The sequence below is a fragment of the Anolis sagrei genome, chromosome 11 (genome assembly GCF_037176765.1).
Source record: "Anolis sagrei isolate rAnoSag1 chromosome 11, rAnoSag1.mat, whole genome shotgun sequence".
Lineage (NCBI taxonomy): Eukaryota > Metazoa > Chordata > Lepidosauria > Squamata > Dactyloidae > Anolis > Anolis sagrei.
Window position 1 is genome coordinate 16,542,296 of NC_090031.1, and position 20,585 is coordinate 16,562,880.

General features: G+C 42.8%; 1 protein-coding gene across 1 annotated transcript in view; it reads right to left on the reverse strand.

Annotated features, from left to right (window-relative positions):
• Window positions 1-295: 295 nt before the first annotated feature.
• CIZ1 (CDKN1A interacting zinc finger protein 1) overlaps window positions 296-20,585 on the reverse strand; it is a 34,152-nt gene continuing 13,862 nt past the window's right edge. The window contains exons 7-16 of the mRNA XM_067472238.1: window positions 18,868-18,947; window positions 18,594-18,752; window positions 15,737-15,919; window positions 13,990-14,120; window positions 12,304-12,388; window positions 9,656-9,769; window positions 5,280-5,447; window positions 3,424-3,493; window positions 3,088-3,209; window positions 296-974 (exon numbers count right to left, since the gene is read on the reverse strand). Coding sequence (XP_067328339.1) covers window positions 474-974; window positions 3,088-3,209; window positions 3,424-3,493; window positions 5,280-5,447; window positions 9,656-9,769; window positions 12,304-12,388; window positions 13,990-14,120; window positions 15,737-15,919; window positions 18,594-18,752; window positions 18,868-18,947 — 1,613 coding nt within the window. The 3' untranslated portion in view covers window positions 296-473. The remainder of the gene's footprint in view (window positions 975-3,087; window positions 3,210-3,423; window positions 3,494-5,279; window positions 5,448-9,655; window positions 9,770-12,303; window positions 12,389-13,989; window positions 14,121-15,736; window positions 15,920-18,593; window positions 18,753-18,867; window positions 18,948-20,585) is intronic.

The following is a 20,585-nucleotide window of genomic DNA, read 5'->3' on the forward strand; positions in this document are numbered from 1 at the left end:
TTTTTGAGTTATGTTAATCCCACAAATGAACATTACATTTTATTTATATAAATCATTGAGCCCCCAGTGGCACAAGAAGTTAAACCCTTGTGCCGGCAGGACTGCTGACCAAAAGTTTGGTGGTTTGAATCTGGGAAGTGGGATGAGCTCCCATCTGTCAGCTCCAACTTCCCACATGGGAACATGAGAGAAGTCTCCCACAGGATGGTAACACATCCGGGCGTCATCTTTGCAGATGGCCAATTCTCTCACATCAGACAAAGAGTTTTGCAGGAAGCACATGGAAACGGCTAGCTTGTTTTTCCCAATTTAATTTAACAAAACAGAAAACGGCAAGAAAACTAGAGCAATCCTTTTTTTTCTCTTCCTCTAAAAAGTAGAAGGCAAGGGTCGGGGTGTGGAGTGACAACGTCTCCTTTCTCGGAGAAATCTACACAAAGAGGAAAAAATACCCACGCCTACAAAATGTCGTCTTATCTGGCCTGACGTCTCGCGCAGCGCCTGATCCTAGAGTCCTCGTTCTCCTCGTCCTCGTCGTCCAGAGAGGACAATTCAGTTTCCTTCACTTTGTCTTGGTCTTCGGGACCGTGGTCGTCGTTTCCGGCATCCGCTTCATCAGACGAGGCTCCCCCAACATCGCCGTAAGTCTCCGTTTGCAGTCCGCACAGTCCTGAGTCATCCGCCTTGCTCGAGACAGAGAGTGTGCCGGTACCTGAGAGGCCAATCGTCCCATCGTCTGCAACCCCAACAGCTGGGACAATGCCTTGCGTATCAACGTCATCTCTTCCCGCAGAGCTGCTCTCAGCTGTAAAGCCAGGCTCCTCTCTGGAAGCACCACAGGTTTCCATCTGGAACGTCGCTTCCTTGATGGGGCCAGTTGCTTCCGTTTTAGCAAAGGTTGCTTTTTGTCGGTCGAGGTGTGAAGGGTCTTCCACAAGGAAGGACGCCGCCTGGAGCCGCATAGCTTTGTACCTCTGCACAGAAGAGAGAGAAACGAGTGAGGGTGACTCACAGGGACACCAGGCATGGGCAAACCTCGGTCCTTCCCTCCAGGGATTTTGGAGGGAAGGCCAGGGTTGTGGCGCTGCTGGTTGGGAGTCAGCTGCATTAAAATCACTACTGAGCTGGAGTAAGCTCCCGACCATTTGTCTAGGTTGCTGTCAACCTTTGCAGCCTGAAAGACAGTTGCATCTCTCAAGTAGGAAATTTAGGTACCACTTATGTGGGGAGGCTAATTTACCTAATTTACGAAAACATAAAGCTCTCCAGCAGCGTGCAAAAGAATGAGGAAGTACTCCATCGGTGCCACAAGTGGATGGTGAAGCGACAGCTCCCCTGGTGGCCGGAATTCAAAAAGCATCACTACTGTGCTCGAAGCCAGCCAGGGTCAGAGTAAACTCGCAACCATTTGTCTAGCTTGCTGTCGACTTTTGCAGCCCAAAAGACAGTTGCATCTCTCAAGTAGGAAATTTAGGTACCACTTATGTGGAAAGGCTAATTTACCTAATTTACTACACCATAAAACTCTCCAGCAGCGTGCAAAAGAATGAGGAAGTACTCCATCGGTGCCACAAGTGGATGGTGAAGCGACAGCTCCCCTGGTGGCCGGAATTAAAAAAGCATCACTACTGTGCTCGAAGCCAGCCAGGGTCAGAGTAAACTCCCGACCATTTGTCTAGCTTGCTGTCGACTTTTGCAGCCCAAAAGACAGTTGCATCTCTCAAGTAGGAAATTTAGGTACCACTTATGTGGGGAGGCTAATTTACCTAATTTACGAAACCATAAAACTCTCCAGCAGCGTGCAAAAGAATGAGGAAGTACTTCATTGGTGCCACAAGTGGATGGTGAAGCGACAGCTCCTCTGGTGGCGGGAATAAATTGTGGACAGAGCCAGCCCTGACCCTATATGTCCACTTAGCACAATTTTCCACAATGTAAATAAATAATAAATAAATTTGGACAGTTTGAAACCACGACTCAATGATATAGAATCCTGAGAGCGGTGGTTTGGTGAAACTCTTTGGAAGGGAAGGCTAAACATGTTGTAAAGCTACAACTCCCATGATGCCACAACACAAACAGTTACAGTAATGTCAAACTGCATTAATTCTTAATACAGTTCCTCATGTTGTGGTGACCCCCAACCATAACATTATTTTCGTTGCTACTTTAGAACTGTCATTTTCCTACTGTAATGTAAATATCTGATATGCAGGGTGTATTCACTGGACCAAATCTGGCACAAATACCCCATGTGTCCAAAGTTTGAATACTGGTAGGTTGTAGGGGGATTGATTTTGTCATTTGGGAGTTGTAGATGCTGGGATTTATAGTCCACCTACAATCAGAGCATTCTGAACTCCACCAATGATGGAATTGAACCAAACTTGGCCCACAGAACTCCCACGACCAACAGAAAATACTGGAAGGGTTTGGTGGGCATTGACCTTGAGTTTGGGAGATGCAGTTCACCTACATCCAGAGAGCATTGTGGACTCAAACAATGATGGATCTAGACCAAACTTGGTACCGATACTCAAGATGCCCAAATGAGAACAATGGTGGAGTTCGGGGGGAAATAGACCTTGACATTTGGGAGTTGTAGTTCACCTACATCCAGAGAGCACGGTGGACTCAAACAATGATGGATCTGTACCAAACTTGGTACCTATACTCAATATGCCCAAATGAGAACAGCGGTGGAGTTCAGGGGAAAATAGACCTTGACATTTGGGAGTTGTAGTTGCTGGGATTTATAGTTCACCTACCATCAAAGAGCATACTGAACCCCACCAATGAGAGAATTGGGCCAAACTTCCCACACAGAACCCCCAGAACCAACAGAAAATACTATGTTTTCTGGTGGTCTTTGGCGACCCTTCTGACATCCTCTCACAACCCCCCCCCCCAAGGGTCACCACCCCCAGCTTGAGAAACACTGATGTAGGTCAGGCCTGGGTCAACTTTGACCTTCCCTCCAGGTGTTTTGGACTCCAACTCCCACAATTCCTAACAGTGCGAAGGAAGAGGCATTTGGGGCATGCAGTTTGCACGGACACATTTGGGAGGGAGGCAGAAGGGTCTCACCTGGAGGTTCTCAAAATGCATCAGGGACTTGCAGTGGGAGAGCCGGCCAGCTGAGTCGTGATGGTAGAATTTGTGGCACAACCTACAGAGGAAGCCCGCCACGGGGACCAGGAAATCCGGGCCTGTGGAACAAGGGAGGGGAAAGCAGGGTCATTGAACACTTTCCTTTAAGACAGGGGAGTCCAAACGTTTTGCAAACAGAGCCAGATCTGGTGATCAAACCAGGAACAGATATTTTGTTCTAATTTTGTTACTAGGTTCCTTCACAGGATAGAAGGAAATGCAATGAAGGGCACCTTTGGCAGCTCAGACTGAAAACTTTGCATCTTGACTTACCATACACAGTATTTGGACAGTATCGCTCACTCCCACAAATGTCTTTCGGTGACATTTCCTTCAGGCCAAGCTAGACAAGAAACAAAAACAATGTGGAGAAAATAAATTTCACCCTGATGGGACATTGAAATGCGAAGGCAAAAGAAAGCATGCTCCACGGATGCGTCAGCTATGGAATTTGTAGGTTAGGGAGGCTCCAGCACTCTTGGGCAGAGACAGCTAAGGATCTTGTAAAACTACAAATCACATTACAGTGTTCCCTCACTTATCGCAGGGGTATCGTTCCAGTGAAAACCCGCAAAGTAGGGACACCATATTAATTTTAATATTTATACATTATTTTATATATTTATTAGACATGTGCAATTCATGGTTCTAAATGGTTCTAAAGTACTTACAAAACTAAAGTTCTGGTGGTGAAAACTAGGAGGCGCTGGTGCTTTGCTTCTACCGTGTTGCTAAAGTTCTGGTGGTGAAAATTTCAGAACTCTAACAAAATTTTCAAAATTTCATTATAAATGGCAGTTCCTAATTTTTAAACTGAATATTGTTGTTTTTTAAGTGTTGTAAACCGCAATGAGTCTCCGATTTAGGCTGAGATATTAGCAGTATACAAGCGCATTAATAAATAAATAAATAATAATAATAATAATTGGTTCTGTTATAAAAATAATCAAGAATGAAATATACTAGGACTTCTTTCTATTTTAATGTTCATTATATCTTCTATTTCTCTAAATATTTTCGCCTCAAAATTATTTACATATTTACATTGCCACCACATATGTATATATGTTCCTGATTAATATTTTCAAAAACCCGCAAAACAGGGACATACTACCACATGTGATGGGAGTGCCCTAAGACTCAAAGCTATTGGAAAATGATTCATAAAGAATGCCAAATAATCTTAAGAAGGAAGTTTCCGATGAAACCTGAATATTACCTACTATGTATGAGGGATGAAGAAGTTTTTGCAGACCTAAATACAGAAAAGTTATTTATTTATTTTATAACAGCTGCAAGAATGGTCTTTGCAAAGGTATGGAAATCAGAAATAATACCAGACAAAGACATTTGGATACAAAAAGTACTGGACATTAAAAATATGGACAGACTGACCTTCCTACTTAAGAAAAATAATAGTAGAGGTATAATACAAACAGATCGGTTTATAATTGATGAATATATCCAGATAACTAAGAATATAAAAGGGACAATTTATCAGAATTTAAGCTGGGCCTGCGCAGGCGCAGGGATACCATAATGTGCGATTCACAGTTGACTACAACAGGAAACCAAGAAATTACAGAATGTGTTGTGTGGAAGATGAACGGAAGTCAAGATAATCCCCCCCCCTTTTGTGTGTATTTTTATATTTATATATATACACACCTACTTACCTTCCCTATTTATCTTACTCTCCTTTCGGTCTTTTCTTTGACAACATTGTTCTCCAACTTTCGATGTATACTCTTCCCCCGCACCTTATATGTCTTTTTTTTCCTTTCTTTTTCTCCCTCGCTGATATATTTTAACTTCTTATATGTAAACCAATAAAAAATTATTATTATTTTTTTAAAAAAACCCACAAAACAGCAAATCCGGATAAGAAAATAATATATAAAATATATAAAATAATGTATAAATATTAAAATTAATATGGCATCCCTAAAATTAATATGGCGTCCTGGAACGGAACCCTTGCAATAAGTGAGGGAACACTGTAAATCAAAAAGTAAATGGAATGCCCATTTGTGTGCATTGCCCTATTCCTCATCCTATTCCTCACTCCAAGTGCCACAAGCTTAAGCAATTAGTAGTCAGGCCTCCAGACCTACCCATGACATCCTCACCTGTTTGGTGAGAAGCCCTTCGTTCCCCAGCTCTTCCCCCATGCCGGCTTCTTCCCCCTCCTCTTCCTCCTCTTCGTCATCATCTTCTTCAAAGCAGCCAATGGCGTCGACGGTTATCAGCTCCTCAGAGTCCTCTGGCCCACTGTGTTCCTTCTCTCCCTGCCTCACCTAACCAAAGAGAGTTGTCATGAACACTTTTTGAACCTCAAAAACATTATTTATTCCATTTTCAGTGGGACAGATGACATTAGGCACTTTCAGAGACAGAAGCAGACTCACAGACCCAGGGCTGGTTTTGGTTATATTGATTACCCAGACAAAGGAGAAACAGTCACATTGACTCAGCATTCACTCCACATACATTCAGTCGCATCCATACAGCCTTCTGCATTCAGGGCATCTTGAAAAGAGGCGGCGGGTGGACAGGCGCTGCACTCCTCATGGAACTGCCACACTTTTCTGAGATAAAAGGGTCTCTTTATGTAGCAACTTCTTACCGTTGTCATTCTGGATTGATTGACAACTTTTCATTCAGCTAAGATGTGCTGAAACACCCATCATAGAATCATAGAGTTGGAAGAGACCTCGTCGGCCATCAAGTCCAACCCCATTCTGCCAACAAGCAGGAAAATTGCATTCAAAGCACCCCCAACAGATGACCATCCAGCCTCTGCTTAAAAACCTCCAAAGAAGGAGCCTCCATCACACTTTGGGGCAGAGAGTTCCACTGCTGAACAGCTCTCACAGTCAAAAAGTTCTTCCGAATCATAGGATCTAGACATTATACAGTGTTCCCTCACTTATTGACGGTGTTACATTCCAGAACCACCCACGAAAAATGAAAATCTGCAAAGTAGGGACTATATATATATAGATATAGAATCATAGAATTGGAAGAGACCTCATGGGCCATCCAGTCCAACCTCATTCTGCCAAGAAGCAGGAAAATTGCATTCAAAGCATCCCCAACAGATGTCAATCCAGCCTCTCTTAAAAGCTTCCAGAGAAGGAGACTTCACCACATTTCAGGGCAGAGAGTTCCACTGCTGAACAGCTCTCACAGTCAGGAAGTTCTTCCTCATGTTCAGATGGAATCTCCTTTCCTGTAGTTTGAAGCCATTGCTGCCTTGCGTCTAGGGAAGCAGAAAACAAACTTGCTCCCTCTTCCCTATGACTTTCCCTCACATATTTATACATGGCTATCATATCTCCCCTCAGCCTTCTCTTCTTCAGGCTAAACATGCACAGCTCCTTAAGCTGCTCCTCATATGGCTTGTTCTCCAGACCCTTGATTATTTTAGTCGCCCTCCTCTGGACATATTCCAGCTTGTCAATATCTCTCTTCAATTGTGGTGCTCAGAACTGGACATAATATTTCAGGTGTGGTCTAACCAAGGCAGAATAGAGGGATAGCATGACTCCCCAAATCTAGACACTATGCTCCTATTGATGCAGGCCAAAATCCCATTGGCTTTTTTTGCCGCTACATGACAATGTTGGCTCATGTTGTTGTCCACAAGGACTCCAGGATCTTTTTCACATGTACTGCTCTCGAGCCATGCGTCCCTCATTCTGTATTCTTTGCATTTCGTTTTTTTTTTTTTTTTGCCTTAGTGGAGTCTCTTGCATTTGTCACTGTCCGTAGGGAGACCAAGGGGCTTGTTTATAAAGCTATTGTCCTCCCAACCCTGCTATATGTCTGCAAAATGTGGACTGTCTACAGACATCAAATGCAACTCCTGGAACGATTCCATCAGCGCTGCCTCCAGAAAATCCTGCAAATCTCTTGGGAAGACAGGCGGATAAACGTCATCATGCTGGAAGAAGCAAAGACCACCAGCACTGAAGCGATGTTCCTCCACCATCAACTCCGCTGGACCAGCCACGTTGTTCGAATGCCCAATCACAGTCTCCCAAAGTAGTAGTTGTACTCCGAATTCAAGAACAGGAAACGGAATGTTGGAGGATAGGAAAAGAGATTGAAAGATGGGTTCAAAGGTAATCTTAAAAACTGTGGCATAGACACGGAGAACTGGGAAGTGCTCTAGCTGGAGGTCAGATGTGACCAGCAGTGCTGCAGAATTTTAAGAGGCACGAATGGGGGGGGGGGGGAGAAAGAGAGAAACATGCCAAGAGGAAAAAGGCATGTCAAGCCAACCTCAACCAGAATTGCCTTCTCCCTGGAAACCAATGCCCTCCCTGCAGGAGAACATGCAGATCAAGAATAGGGCTCCGCAATCACCTACATACCCACCGCCAAGACACCAAACTTGGGGGGCAATCTTACTTGGACAATGGGGGATTTCCTAAGTAAGTTCTCCACAGTGCAGTTTTCCAGGTTCCAAATGTCTTAGGATGGTGCCTTCAGCCTTGGCAAGCCTTAATAGGGATTGATCAGACCCCAGTCATACAATTTCATTCATCCATCCACTCATGACAGAGTGTCAGCAAGACAGAAAAAGACATGCCATAACAGTCTGAAAGTAAATAGTCTGGTTTTAATTGGCATGTTTAATTTATTGTTTAATGAATTTGTATAATGTTTTTAATGATTTTGACTGTTTTAAATGTAATTTTTGATTGTTTATATACTGATAGCACCATATGATGCTTGTATGAGGCCGCCCTGAGTTCCTCTTCGGGGGGAGAAGGGCGGGGTAGAAATGCATGAAATAAACAAATAAATATTTTTATTATTATTATTTAAGATTTATTTAAAACTTTTATATTCCAATCTTCTCACCTCCGTAGAGGGTGGCCACACAACTCTTCTATTTGCCTTCTTGCAAAATCAGTTGCGACTCAGGAGGTCTAGGTTCAAGTGCCCTCTCAGATCCCTTCTACACTGCCATAAAAAATCCAGATTTGCTTTGAACTGCATTACATGGCAGTGTACATATGGATAATCCAGTTCAAATTAGATAATGTGGATGATCTGATTTGAGAATCTGGATTCTATGGCAGTGTAGAAGAGGTCTCAGCAACTTTGGGCCACTCGCATTGGCTCTTTCCCGTCTCCTCGTCAAAGGATAAAAGTGAAGAGGAGGAGAGATACATAAATAATAATAATAATAATAATAATAATAATCTTTATTTTTACCCCGCCACCATCTCCCCAATGGGGACTTGGAGCGGCTTACATGAGGCCAAGCCCAAACAACAAATTACACCGAAAACACAAACCAAAAATGTAAACAATAAACAACAACATAATTACATAAAACATGTGAATACATAGCAATATAAAATTACAATAGGCTCAATCACAATATGTTGCCTTGCGCTTATTGGAGGAAATATGAGCTATAGTAATGGCAATAAAATATCCCAAGTGGAAATGCCAGAAAATGCGATCAAAGCCCTCCTGACAGATGGCCCTCCAACCTCTGCTGAAAAGCCTCCAAAAAAGGAAACTCCATCAGACTCTAAGGGACCCCCTGTCAGGATGTGCCTTCATGTTTCCAAGAGATTCCAAGAAGTCTTCTGCCTGACATTGTCTTGACACTAGAGGGAGTAGCCATGATAGATTAGTTTATAGTAGGGCCATCTGGGCCAAGCTTTCACTTTGAAGATGTGGGAAAGGAATTGTAGTCTAAACTGTGATAAGCCAAGGGGGAAAGGGGGGAGCGAGGCCAGGAGGGGGATTGGGAGAATCCTGGCGGGAAACCTCAGTTCTCTCTTTGCTGTTGTACTGCATGGGCTGAATAAACCGCAATTCCAGGATCTGTACTTGTGAGTGTGTGTTTCATTCTAAGACCCAGCGAACCCTAAGACCCAGTGAACCCTGACACCCCCCCCCCCCACCTCCACAGAACCAACTGCTTTTCTGGGCCAGAGTGAAGAGGGGGCGGAGGCAGGGGACAGTTCCATCTTGTCTCCTGTATATGCCATCAGTTGGGGGCCCCTCCCTCCAGCACCAACTTCTGCTCTGGGCCAGAGTGAAGAGAGAGGGGGCCAGGGGACAGTTTTGCCTTGTCTCCTGTGCTATGCTAATAATATATTATAATATAAATATAAATATAATATATTGTATATCCATATAATATTTATAATATTATAGTGTAATACAATATAATACTAGTAATAATATATTATAATTATATATTTTATATTACATGTAATATTTCTAATAATATTACAATATAATGGTATAGTATAATATAGTAATATATAAAACTGATACTGTACTATGCTAATAATATATTGTATGTGTATATATATCTTGTAAGCCGCTTTGAGTCCCCTTCGGGGTGAGAAAGGCGGCATATAAATGTCATAATAAATAAATAAATAAATAAGAATGGCAAAGAGCAATATGTGAGCATTATTGCCATCCCCGCCGCCACCTTCTTCAACATTTCCACCGTCCCCATTACCTCTTTGGCCTTCTGTTTGTGCTCGACGGATTTCATGTGCTCCACAAATTTCCGCGGGGTCTTAAAGTGGCGGCTGCATACCGTGCAAAGGGGACGTAAAGAGCGTTTGGCAAGCTGCAGGGAGAGAGAGAGAGATGAAAAAGTTATGGTTGAGGCAAGTCTTTGTGTACCATGCCGCTTTATAGTGTACAGTGTTCCCTCACTACTTCGCAGTTTGCTTATTGCAGACTTGCTGTTTTGCAGTGTAACAATTTCACCAATTTGTGACGAAGCCGCTAATTTGTAAAGAGTTGGTAAAGGAGCCACCACTTTATAAGGGTTTACTAATCTGATAGCGTAGTTAATAGCCAGCGATATTGACTTGGTCTTTCTTTAATGTGTAGCGTGACCCAACCAAGAAAGGAATTGTAACAGAGACAGAGCTTTAGGAAAAACAGTAACAAGTTTATTGAAACGTAGAAGGAGCTTGATGGTTTCAATGTTTCTTACTCTTAGAGGCACATATCTTCAAAGGTTACATTTATAACATTTCTGAGACAACTCTGGAAGGGACTCTTCCTTCCACTAAACAGGTTTCAAACTTATTTTTCTTCAAACTGTGTTTTTTTCCCTTAATAGATTATTTCAGTTACAAGCTTATTCTTTCCTTGTGATGTTTCTGTTGCAATAGAGATCATCACTGGGTTTCTCTCATACACTAACTATTAATACAAATAAGTCAACTTGACTTATTTAAACTACTCAGGCTAAAAGCCAAAACCTTCCTAATTCTTACTACTATAGAATCAGCCTTTTCCTGTAGTTTTAAACTACAGATTACTTCCCTGGTTCTCACTGCACAACAGAACCAGCCACTCCAGTAGTTCGCTGACTACAGACTGACTGTTTTAAAATGGCTACCCTGCCAAGTGGCAGTTGGCTCCGCCCCTGTTTCCATGGTAACTCAGCTCAATATGAGCTAAGCTGGCTACCATCCCCCTTAGTTATGCAACTTTAAATCCTTACCCTTTAAAACATCTATCTATAATTATACATAACTGCAAGTTAAAAATTTACACTTCACCACACGTGGTTTTCAAAAAAAATTAAAAATATATTGCAGTATTTTTGCTGTTTTGCGGGGTTTTGCTGAAGCACTTTACCTCCTCAGTCCTCCATCCCTTCCTCCTGCCTTGAAGGGCCTTTCCTGCTTCGGCTGTGGATGAAAAGAACTGGAGGCTGTAGCCCCCCCCCCCCCCCCCCACTGGCTACTTATACTCACTGGGGAAAGTGGGCAGGGCTACTGCCAAAAATGTTTAATAACTCTAGAAATTTCCGAAAGCTGTACTGCGAAGGGGCAGAAATTACCATATGTGCGATTCACAGTTGACCACGATGGGAAAAGTGTATAACTACTAAAATCTATATATATATATATATATGCTCTGTGCATAATGAGTACCTTAAAAACAAAAGAACCAATGAACGAAATCACACCAAATTTGGCAACAAAACGTCTCACTACACAAGGAGTGACCATCACTCAAAAAATTATGACTTTGTCATTTGGGAGTTGTAGTTGCTGGAATTTATAGTTCACCTACAATCAAAGAGCATTCTGAACTCCATCAATGATGGAATTGAACCAAACTTGGCATACAGAACTCCCATGAGCAACACAACATACTGGAAGGGTTTGGTGGGCATTGACCTTGAGTTTGGGAGTTGTAGTTCACCTACATCCAGAGAGCACTGTGGACTCAATGATGGATCTGGACCAAACTTGGCACAAGCACTCAATACGCCCAAATATGTACACAGGTGGAGTTTAGGGGAAATAGACCTTGACATTTGGGAGTTGTCACTGGAATTCACAGTTCACCTACAATCACAAACCCCACGAATGACAGAATTGGGGCAAACTTCCCACACAGAACCCCCATGACCACAGAAAATACTTAAGGCCATCCAGTCCAACTCCCTTCACCAGGGCAAGAAAACGTAATCAAAACCCTCCTGACAAAGAGCCATCCAGCCATAGATAATAAATAAATAGATATGATTCACACACAAAAAGATATAGATTTGAAAGGGACCCCTAAAGAAAGACAATGATATGTTGCGTGTTCCAGAGTAAGCAAACCACAGTCTCGACACCAACAGTGACAAAGAAAAAACAAGAAATACTGTTTAGCCACAAGAATAAAGAAATTACATATATTAGAAACCAACACTTTCTCATTACTTTATTTTCCAGATCAACAGACTGGGCCACAGCAACGCATGGCAGGGGACAGCTAGTAATGTATAAATATTAAAATAAATATAACGTCCCTACATCGCAGTTTTTCACCAATTTTGGGGGTCCTGGAACGTAACCCCCGCAAAAAGTGAGGGAACACTGTATTGCTTTTATTGTTAGCCACTTTGAGTCAAATCAAATCATTTATTTGAGTCATAGACCAGCACAGAAAAATAGAAGTCGCATTTTCACTTTGAGTCTCTTTTCAAGGGAGATAAAGCGAGACAACAATAATATTAGTAACAACAACTGCTTCAGCTAAAAATCAAAGCCATTCAAAACAAGATGTAGTATCTGAGATACCTTCTACACTGCTGTATAATCCAGATTATCAATGCAAATAAACAGAGCCTGTGTCGAAATTTACCTTATGCTCCTGAGTCCGTCGATGCTTGATGAGGTCGCCTACGAAATTGGCCTGACAAGTGTTGCACCATCGCTTCTGAGAGTCTCTGGAAGGACAGAAGGGACCCCGTGAAACACACGAGAACTGTCAGAACTCCAGTTTCACAATTTCCTCATATCCACATGGATCTACAGCAGCCATGTCCAAAGTTTGGCCCGGGGGGCAATTGCGGCCCATGTTCCAATTTCCACCGGCCCACACCCTTTGCCATAAAACCAATATTATGTGTCTCGCCAGCACTGTTAGTATAAAACACACGCGTACAAAAAATATATTATGTTTTACTAGAAGATGATCAAAAACACACTTTTGAATATGGACTGAGTCTTTTCAATCCATGTATCACTTGTTCTTTTCTCAATTGACAATCAAAGCAGATATCGTAAACCTGACAAAGATTAAAGTTGTAGCATTCTCTCCTAACGTTTCATCTGTATCTGTGGCTACTGGTATCTTCAGAGGTGTGTTGGAAATTAGGAAAGCAGAGTGTATATATCCCTGTGCAATAACGTCCAGGGCGGGAGAAAGAACCCTTATCTGTTGAAGCAAGTGTGAAAGCTGGAATTAGCAAGCTTGAGTAGCATTGAGTAGCCTTGCAGTTAGAAAGTCAATCAGTGAGGGTATTTGCATAGAGGCAAGTGGAGTGTGTATATATTGACATTTGTGGAATACTTTCCAGGGTGGGAGAAAGAACCCATATCTGTTTGAAGCAAGTGTGAAAGCTGGAATTAGCAAGCTTGAGTAGCATTGTGTAGCCTTGCAGCTACGAAGTCAATCATTGAGGGGATTTGCATAGAGGCAAGTGGAGTGTGTTTATATTGACATTTGTGGAATAGTATCCAGGGTGAGAGAAAGAACCCTTGTCTATTTGAAGCAAGTGTGAATGCTGGAATTAGCAAGCTTGAATAGCAATGAGTAGCCTTGCAGTTGCAAAGTCAATCAGTGAGAGTATTTTAATAGAGGCAAGTAGTGTGTGTCTATATTGACATTTGTTGAATACTCTCCGGGGTGGGAGAAAGAACCCTTGTCTGTTTGAAGCAAGTGTGAAAGCTTGAATCAGTAAGCTTGAGTAGCCTTGCAGTTGCAAAGTCAATCAGCGAGGGTATTTACATAGAGGCAAGTGGCGTGTGTATATATTGACATTTGTGGAATACTCTCCGGGATGGGAGAAAGAACCCTTGTCTATTTGAAGCAAGTGTGAAAGCTTGAATTAGCAAGCTTGAGTAGCCTTGCAGTTGCAAAGTCAATAAGTGAGGGTATTTGCACAGAGGTACCCTGGCCTTTGTTGCCTGGAGGCACCCTCTGTTTCAGAGGTATGAACTGGCTCTTGATTGATTGCTGTCTGTAGTTCTCGTGTTTTTGAGTGCTGTTCTTTATTTACTGTCCTGATTCTAGAGCTGTCATTTAAGATACTGCCCCTTTAAGAAAACCTGACCAAGCTCTGGGAAAAAGAGTCAAATCAGGGTAGTGGCGTATATTGTCCTCCAGAAAGTGGCATTTATTTGAATACTTCGGAACTGAACACAACATCCACATATCAGGCTTTGGACTGTTCCCAAGCAAACTCCCATCATCCCCAGGAAACAGCAGGGACAAGCTTACGAGACGGAGAGATCTAGGTTGCGGAGCTTTGCAGCCGGCACTTACCCATCCATCCCAACCAGAGGGTTCTGCTCCTTCATCACGGGCAGCAAGGAGACGAAGCAGACGTTGCTCATGTGCTGGATGTCCTGGAGCCGCTGCTGGTGCTGAACGCCTGCCATGTGGGCCTGGAAATTCTGGCACAGACAAGAGAGAGCGCCAGTTAGCACAAGCATGTGCCAACTTGGGCTCTCCCTCCAGTTGTTTTGGACTTCAACTCCCACAATCATCATCATCATCTTTATTTTTTTAAAAAACCCGCAACCTTTCGGCCTGCAAGTTCAGCAGCTCAACACTTTAACCCACTGAGCCACCGGGGGCTCTGAACGTATAATAATTACCATACTTATAATACTTATAACTTATAATAACTAACCAATATTAACTAAAAAGTAAGAACCTAAATGGAACCCCTGGTGGCACAGCAGGTTAAACTGTTGAACTGTTGAATTTGCTGACCTAAAGGATGGCAGTTCGAATTCGGGGACAGGGTGAGCTCCTGCTGTTAGCCCCAGCTCCTGCCAACCTAGTATAGAATCCTAGAATCCTAGAATTGGAAGAGAGCTCGTGGTCCATTCACTCCACCAATATTCTGCCAAGAAGCAGGAAAATTGCATTCAAAGCACCCCTGACAGATGGACAACCAGCCTCTGCTTAAAAGCCTCCAAAGAAGGAGCCTCTACCACACTCCGAGGCAGAGAGTTCCACTGCCGAACAGCTCTCACAGAAGAATCATAAAATCAAAGAATCATAGAGTTGGAAGAGACCTCGTGGGCCATCCCGTCCAACCCCATTGTGCCAAGAAGCAAGAAAATTGCATTCAAAGCACCCCCCGACAGATGGCCATCCAGCCTCTGTTTACAAGTCTCCAAAGGAGTCTCCACCACACTCCGGGGCAGAGAGTTCCACTGCTGAAAAGCTCTTACTGTCAGGAAGTTCTTCCTCATGTTCAGATGGAATCTCCTTTCTTGTAGTTTGAAGCCATTGTTCCATTGCGTCCTAGTCTCCAGGGCAGCAGAAAACAAGCTTGCTCCCTCCTCCCTATGACTTCCCCTCACATATTTATTAGGCATCCATGCTTCTAAATGGTTCTAAAGTACTTACAAAACTAAAGTTATGGTGGTAAAAACTAGGGGGTGCTGGTGCTTTGCTTCCACAGTGTTGCTGAAGTTCTGGTGGTGAAAATTTCAGAACTCGAACAAAACTTTCAAAATTTCATTATTATTTCGTTATCGGCGATTTTTTATGACAGAACCAATTAGGAACTGCCATTTATAATGATATTTTGAAAGTTTTGTTTGAGTTCTGAAATTTTCACCACCAGAACTTTAGCAACACTGTGGAAGCAAAGCACCACTGCCCCCTAGTTTCACCACCAGAACTTTAGTTTTGTAAGTACTTTAGAACCACAGCTTGCCCATGCCTAATATTTATCAATGGCCCTCCTCTCAGCCTTCTCTTCTGCAGCCTAAACATGCCCAACTCTTTAAGCCGCTCCTCATAGGGCTTGTTCTCCAGACCCTTGATCCTTTGAGTCACCCTCCTCTGGACACATTCCAGCTTGTCAACATCTCTCTTTAATTGTGGTGCCCAGAATTGGACACTATTCCAGGTTTGGTCTAACTAAGGCTGAATGGGGAGCATGACTTCCCTGGATCTAGACACTAGACTCCTATTGATGCGGGCAAAATCCCTTCTGCTCTAGGCAATGATGTTCTGCGTATTCTGATGGGCCACCTCAGGACCTCAGTACCTGATGGTTGCAGCAGTCTGTCTTGCAGATGTAGCAGTAGAATTTCAGGACAGACTCCGGGCTGGTCTCGGCCGTGCCCATTTCAGAGGTCCAATGGGTGGGCTTCAGGGCAGTGGTGCTGATCGCTCGGCTCTCGCTGCTCTGCTGAATTGTCACTTTCAAGGAACCGGAAGAGCTCACCACCTGGGAAAAGCAAAGGTGGAATTCAAAACAGAATGTCACCAAAATGGGAGGAGGGGAGGGCATAATTAAATACGAACATAGTATAGATGTTAGGAAGTATTGTATCAGTTCATGTTGTATTCATGAATATACATTTGTTTCACTGTTTTTATAAATATGTAAATTGAAAATAAAATAAAAACAGTGGGCTGTTGTAGGTTTTTTCGGGCTATATGGCCATGTTCTGGAGGCATTCTCTTCTGACGTTTCGCATGCATCTATGGCAAGCATCCTCAGAGGTAGTGAGGTCACTACCACCTCACTACCACTGAGGATGCTTGGCATAGATGCAGGAGAAACATCAGGAGAGAATGTGTCTAGAACATGGCCATATAGCCCGAAAAAACCTACAACAACCCAGTGATTCCGGCCATGAAAGCCTTCAACAATAAAATAAAAACATATTAATTGTGAAAATGATGGTTACATTGGGAGCCAAGGCTCTTCTAGACTCCAGGACCAGTTCTTACAACATACTTCCATGTCGACTGGAACATTCTTCATCCTAACCTGTTCTTGCACTGGTTCTAATTTATTGTTTGTTTGTTTACAACATTTATATGCTGCTCTTCCCACCTCAAAGGGGACTCAGAGCGGCTTACAAGTAAAAAGTAAATACAATATATTATTATTATCATCGCACAATATTAATATTATATATTACATTGTACCATAACATTATACTGTAATATTACTAGTAATATTACATTTAATATAAAATATATAATTATAATATTTTATTATTAGTAGAAGTATATTGTATTACATTATAATATTATCAATATTATATGTATATACAAAATATTATATTATATTCTACTCTATTCTATTCTATTATATTATAAGCACAGTGCAGGAGACAAGATGGAACTGCCTTCCTGGCCCCTCTCTTCACTCTGATCTCACTGGATGTGTTGCAATAGCAGATTTCCATATTAGTTTAGAGTTTACACCTTATGGTATTGTTTTAGAATCCTAGAGTCATAGAGTTGGAAGAGACCTGGTGGGCCATCCAGTCCAACCCCATTCTACCAAGAAGCAGGACAATCACATTCAAAGCACTCCTGACAGATGGCCATCCAGCCTATGTTTAAAAGCCTTCTGCTGGGAGTTGCAGTCTTTCTTAAAGGCTGCCAGGGTAGGAGCTTGCCTAATCTCTCTGGGTAGCGAGTTCCAAAGTTGAGGGGGCATCACAGAAAAGGCTCTCTCCCTTGTCCCCACAAGCCGTGGAGGTGGGAGCGAGAGGAGGGCCTCCCCGGAGGAGGTGCAGGTTCATAGAAGGAAATGTGGTCATGAAGGTAAGTGGGTCCCAAACTGTTCAGGTGATAACCTACACCTTGAATTGGGAACAGAAAATGAACAGCAGCCAATGGAGCTCCTTAAACAGGGGGGTAGACCGCTCCCTGTAATTTGCCCGTTAGCGGTCTGGCTGCCGATCGTTGGACCACTTGAAGTTTCCGGGCTGTCTTCAAGGGGCAGCCCCATGTAGAATGTATTGTAACAGTCCAATCTAGAGGTAACTAAGACCCTTCTACACTGCTAGATTAAAAAACAAACAGATTACCTGCTTTTGAACTGGATTATATTTATTTATTTATTTATTTAGGGCTTTTATATCCCATCCTTTCTCAACCTACACAGAGGGACTCAGGACGGCTAACAAAGTGGTACCCCATATGGTGCCCATATCAAAACATAAATATACAATTAACAGCAATGTAATAATAACAACAATATAAAACAATATAAACAGTATAAAACCGTATAAACAATATAAAAACAGACAACCAATAGTCAGCGGGCACCGATTTAAATCATTATCCTAGGGAAGTCCATCAGTTCTAAATAAGTCAACACGTCAGTAGGTCAGCCTATTCTCCAAAGGCCTGATCCCATAGCCAGGATTTTACTTGTTTCCGGAAGGTCAAGAGGGATGCAGCAGATCTAATTTCACTCAGGAGGGAGTTCCATAGCTGGGGGGCCACCACAGAAAAGGCCCTGTCCCTTGTCCCCGCCAGACACGATTGTGACAATGGGAGGACAACGAACAGGGTCTCCCCAGATGCTCTTAGCGCCCTAGGTGGATTGTAGCGGGAGATACATTTGGACAAGTAAACTGGGCCAGAACCATTAAGGGCTTTATAGGCCAAAGGCAGCACTTTGAATTGTGCTGGGAAGCTGATAAGCAGCCAGTGGAGTTGGTGTAACAAGGGCGTCGGATGCTCCCTGTACCCAGCCCCAGTGAGCAGCCTGGTTGCCAAACGGACTAGTTGAAGCTTCCGGGCAGTCTTCAGAGGCAACCCCACGTAGAGTGCCCTACAGTAGTCTATTCAGGATGTATTCGGGATGTTATATGAATCTTCATAGCCCTATAACCCAGTTCAAATCAGATAATTTGAACTGGACATCATTCCACATATATATAAACCTCACTTGCCTAGTTTCCAAGAAACCCCACAACCTCTAAGGATGCCTGCCATAGATGTGGGTGAAACGTCAGGAGAGAATGCTTCTAGAACATGGTCAGACAGAGCGGAAAACTCACAGCAACCCAGTGATTCCAGCCATGAAAGCCTTCAACAATACACAAGAATATGCTTTCCTTTCTTTTTGTCTGTAGAAACAGTTCTCTCACCTCTGAAGTTTTTGGCTCCTCCACAAAGTCCTTTTCCTCTAAAACATCTCCAGGAAAAGCTTCCTTCGCATTGTCTCCCTCTAAGAAGCAGAAAGAGTATTGAAGCAAGATGGGGAGGGTTAGGGGAGGGTGATTTCCACTTATGAAGAAGTGCAAGAGCTACGGAAAAAAGGATGTTAGTGTACTGGAGGATTTGGGAAATGACAGTAGAGAAAGCAACATGCCCCCTGCCAAGCTTAGAGAGGTACAGAGAGGGATAACATCTCATCCTGACATCAAAAATGGCAAAGGTGGGAGCTGTCTCTGTTTTTTCCCCCGCTAAGTAATGATTGATCTGGCCACCTTGAATGCCATCTTGGGAGAACGGAAGGGCATACATTCAATTAGAGAGCTAATAGGTCAATCAAGAGATAGACAGACAGACAGAGATCCCATCTCCCTTGCAGTTCAAGCATCCAAGTTAGAAGTCTAAGGCCCCTTCTACATTGTCAGATAAAATCCAAATTATCTGATTTGAACTGGGTTATAGGACTGTAAAGACTCATATAAGGACTGGGTTGTGGCGTAGCTGGTTGAGAATCAGCTCCCGACCATTTGTCTAGCTTGCTGTTGACCTTTGCAACCCGAAAGACAGTTGCATCTGTCAAGTAGGAAATTTAGGTACCACTTATGCGGGGAAGCTAATTTAACTTAATTTAATTTAACTGAATTTTAAAGTATATAAAATATGGTCTTTGTGAACAATTAATAGAATGACCACAAAATCCCCACAATGGTTTTTGTAAAAACAACTTTGCTTTAGAGATAACTTTTGTTTACATTTTCTCACACTAGGGGATTTTGCTAATTTTGCCCCCTAACATGGTATGCTTAAGGATAGTGGGGACATTGCTTTGTATTTCAATAATTTATCAATTTATTTGTAATTCCTGAACTTATGCAAACAGAAATATATATATCAAATTTGAGCATGTTTTTATGATGTTGGCATCGTATGTGAGGCCGCCCTGAGTCCCCCCTCGGGGGTGAGAAGTGCGGGGTAGAAATATAGGAAATAAATAAATAAATAATTTACGATGCCATAAAACTCTCCAGCAGCCTGCAAAAGAATGAGGAAGTATTCCATTGGTGTCACACGTGGATGGTGAAGTGACAGCTCCCCCGGAATTCAAAAAGTATACCTTCATGAAGCTGGAAAGTTAAATAGCCTCTGTGCGTCTGTCTATAGAATCATGGAGTTGGAAGAGACCTCATGGTCCATCCAGTTCAACCCCATTCTGCCAAGAAACAGGAAAATTGCATTCAAAGCACCCCTGACAGATGGCCATCCAGCCTTTGTTTAAAAGCCTCCAAAGAAGGAGCCTCCACCATACTCCGGGGCAGAGAGTTCCACTGCCAAACAGCTCTCATTGTAGAATCTCATTGTAGAATCTTAGAATCCTAGAGTTGGAAGAGACCTCTTGGGCCATCCAGTCCAACCCCATTCTGCCAAGAAGCAGGAATTCTCACAGAGTCGCTGCAAATGCCTAATTAATCTGTCTTTCACTCCCTCCGTCCCAAGACCTAATCTGAAATCTCAGGAAAACTCCCCATCATCTGAAGCTGGGTTCATAAAATCATAGAGTTGGAAGAGACCTCCTGGGCCATCCAGTCCAACCCCATTCTGCCAAGAAGCAGGAAAATTGCATTCAAAACTCCCCTGACAGATGGCCATCCAGCCTCTGTTTAAAAGCTTCCAAAAAAGGAGCCTCCACCACACTCCAGGGCAGAGAGTTCCACTGTTGAATGGGTCTCACAGTCAGGAAGTTCTTCTGTTCAGATGGAATCTCCTTTCTTATATATATGTCTATATATGTTGTGTGTCTATGGCACTGAATGTTTCCTATGTATATGTGCATTGTGGTCCACCCTGAGTCCCTTGTGGGGTGAGAAGGGCGGAATATAAATACTGCAAATAGCTGAATGAATGAATAAATAAATATAATGCAGTTC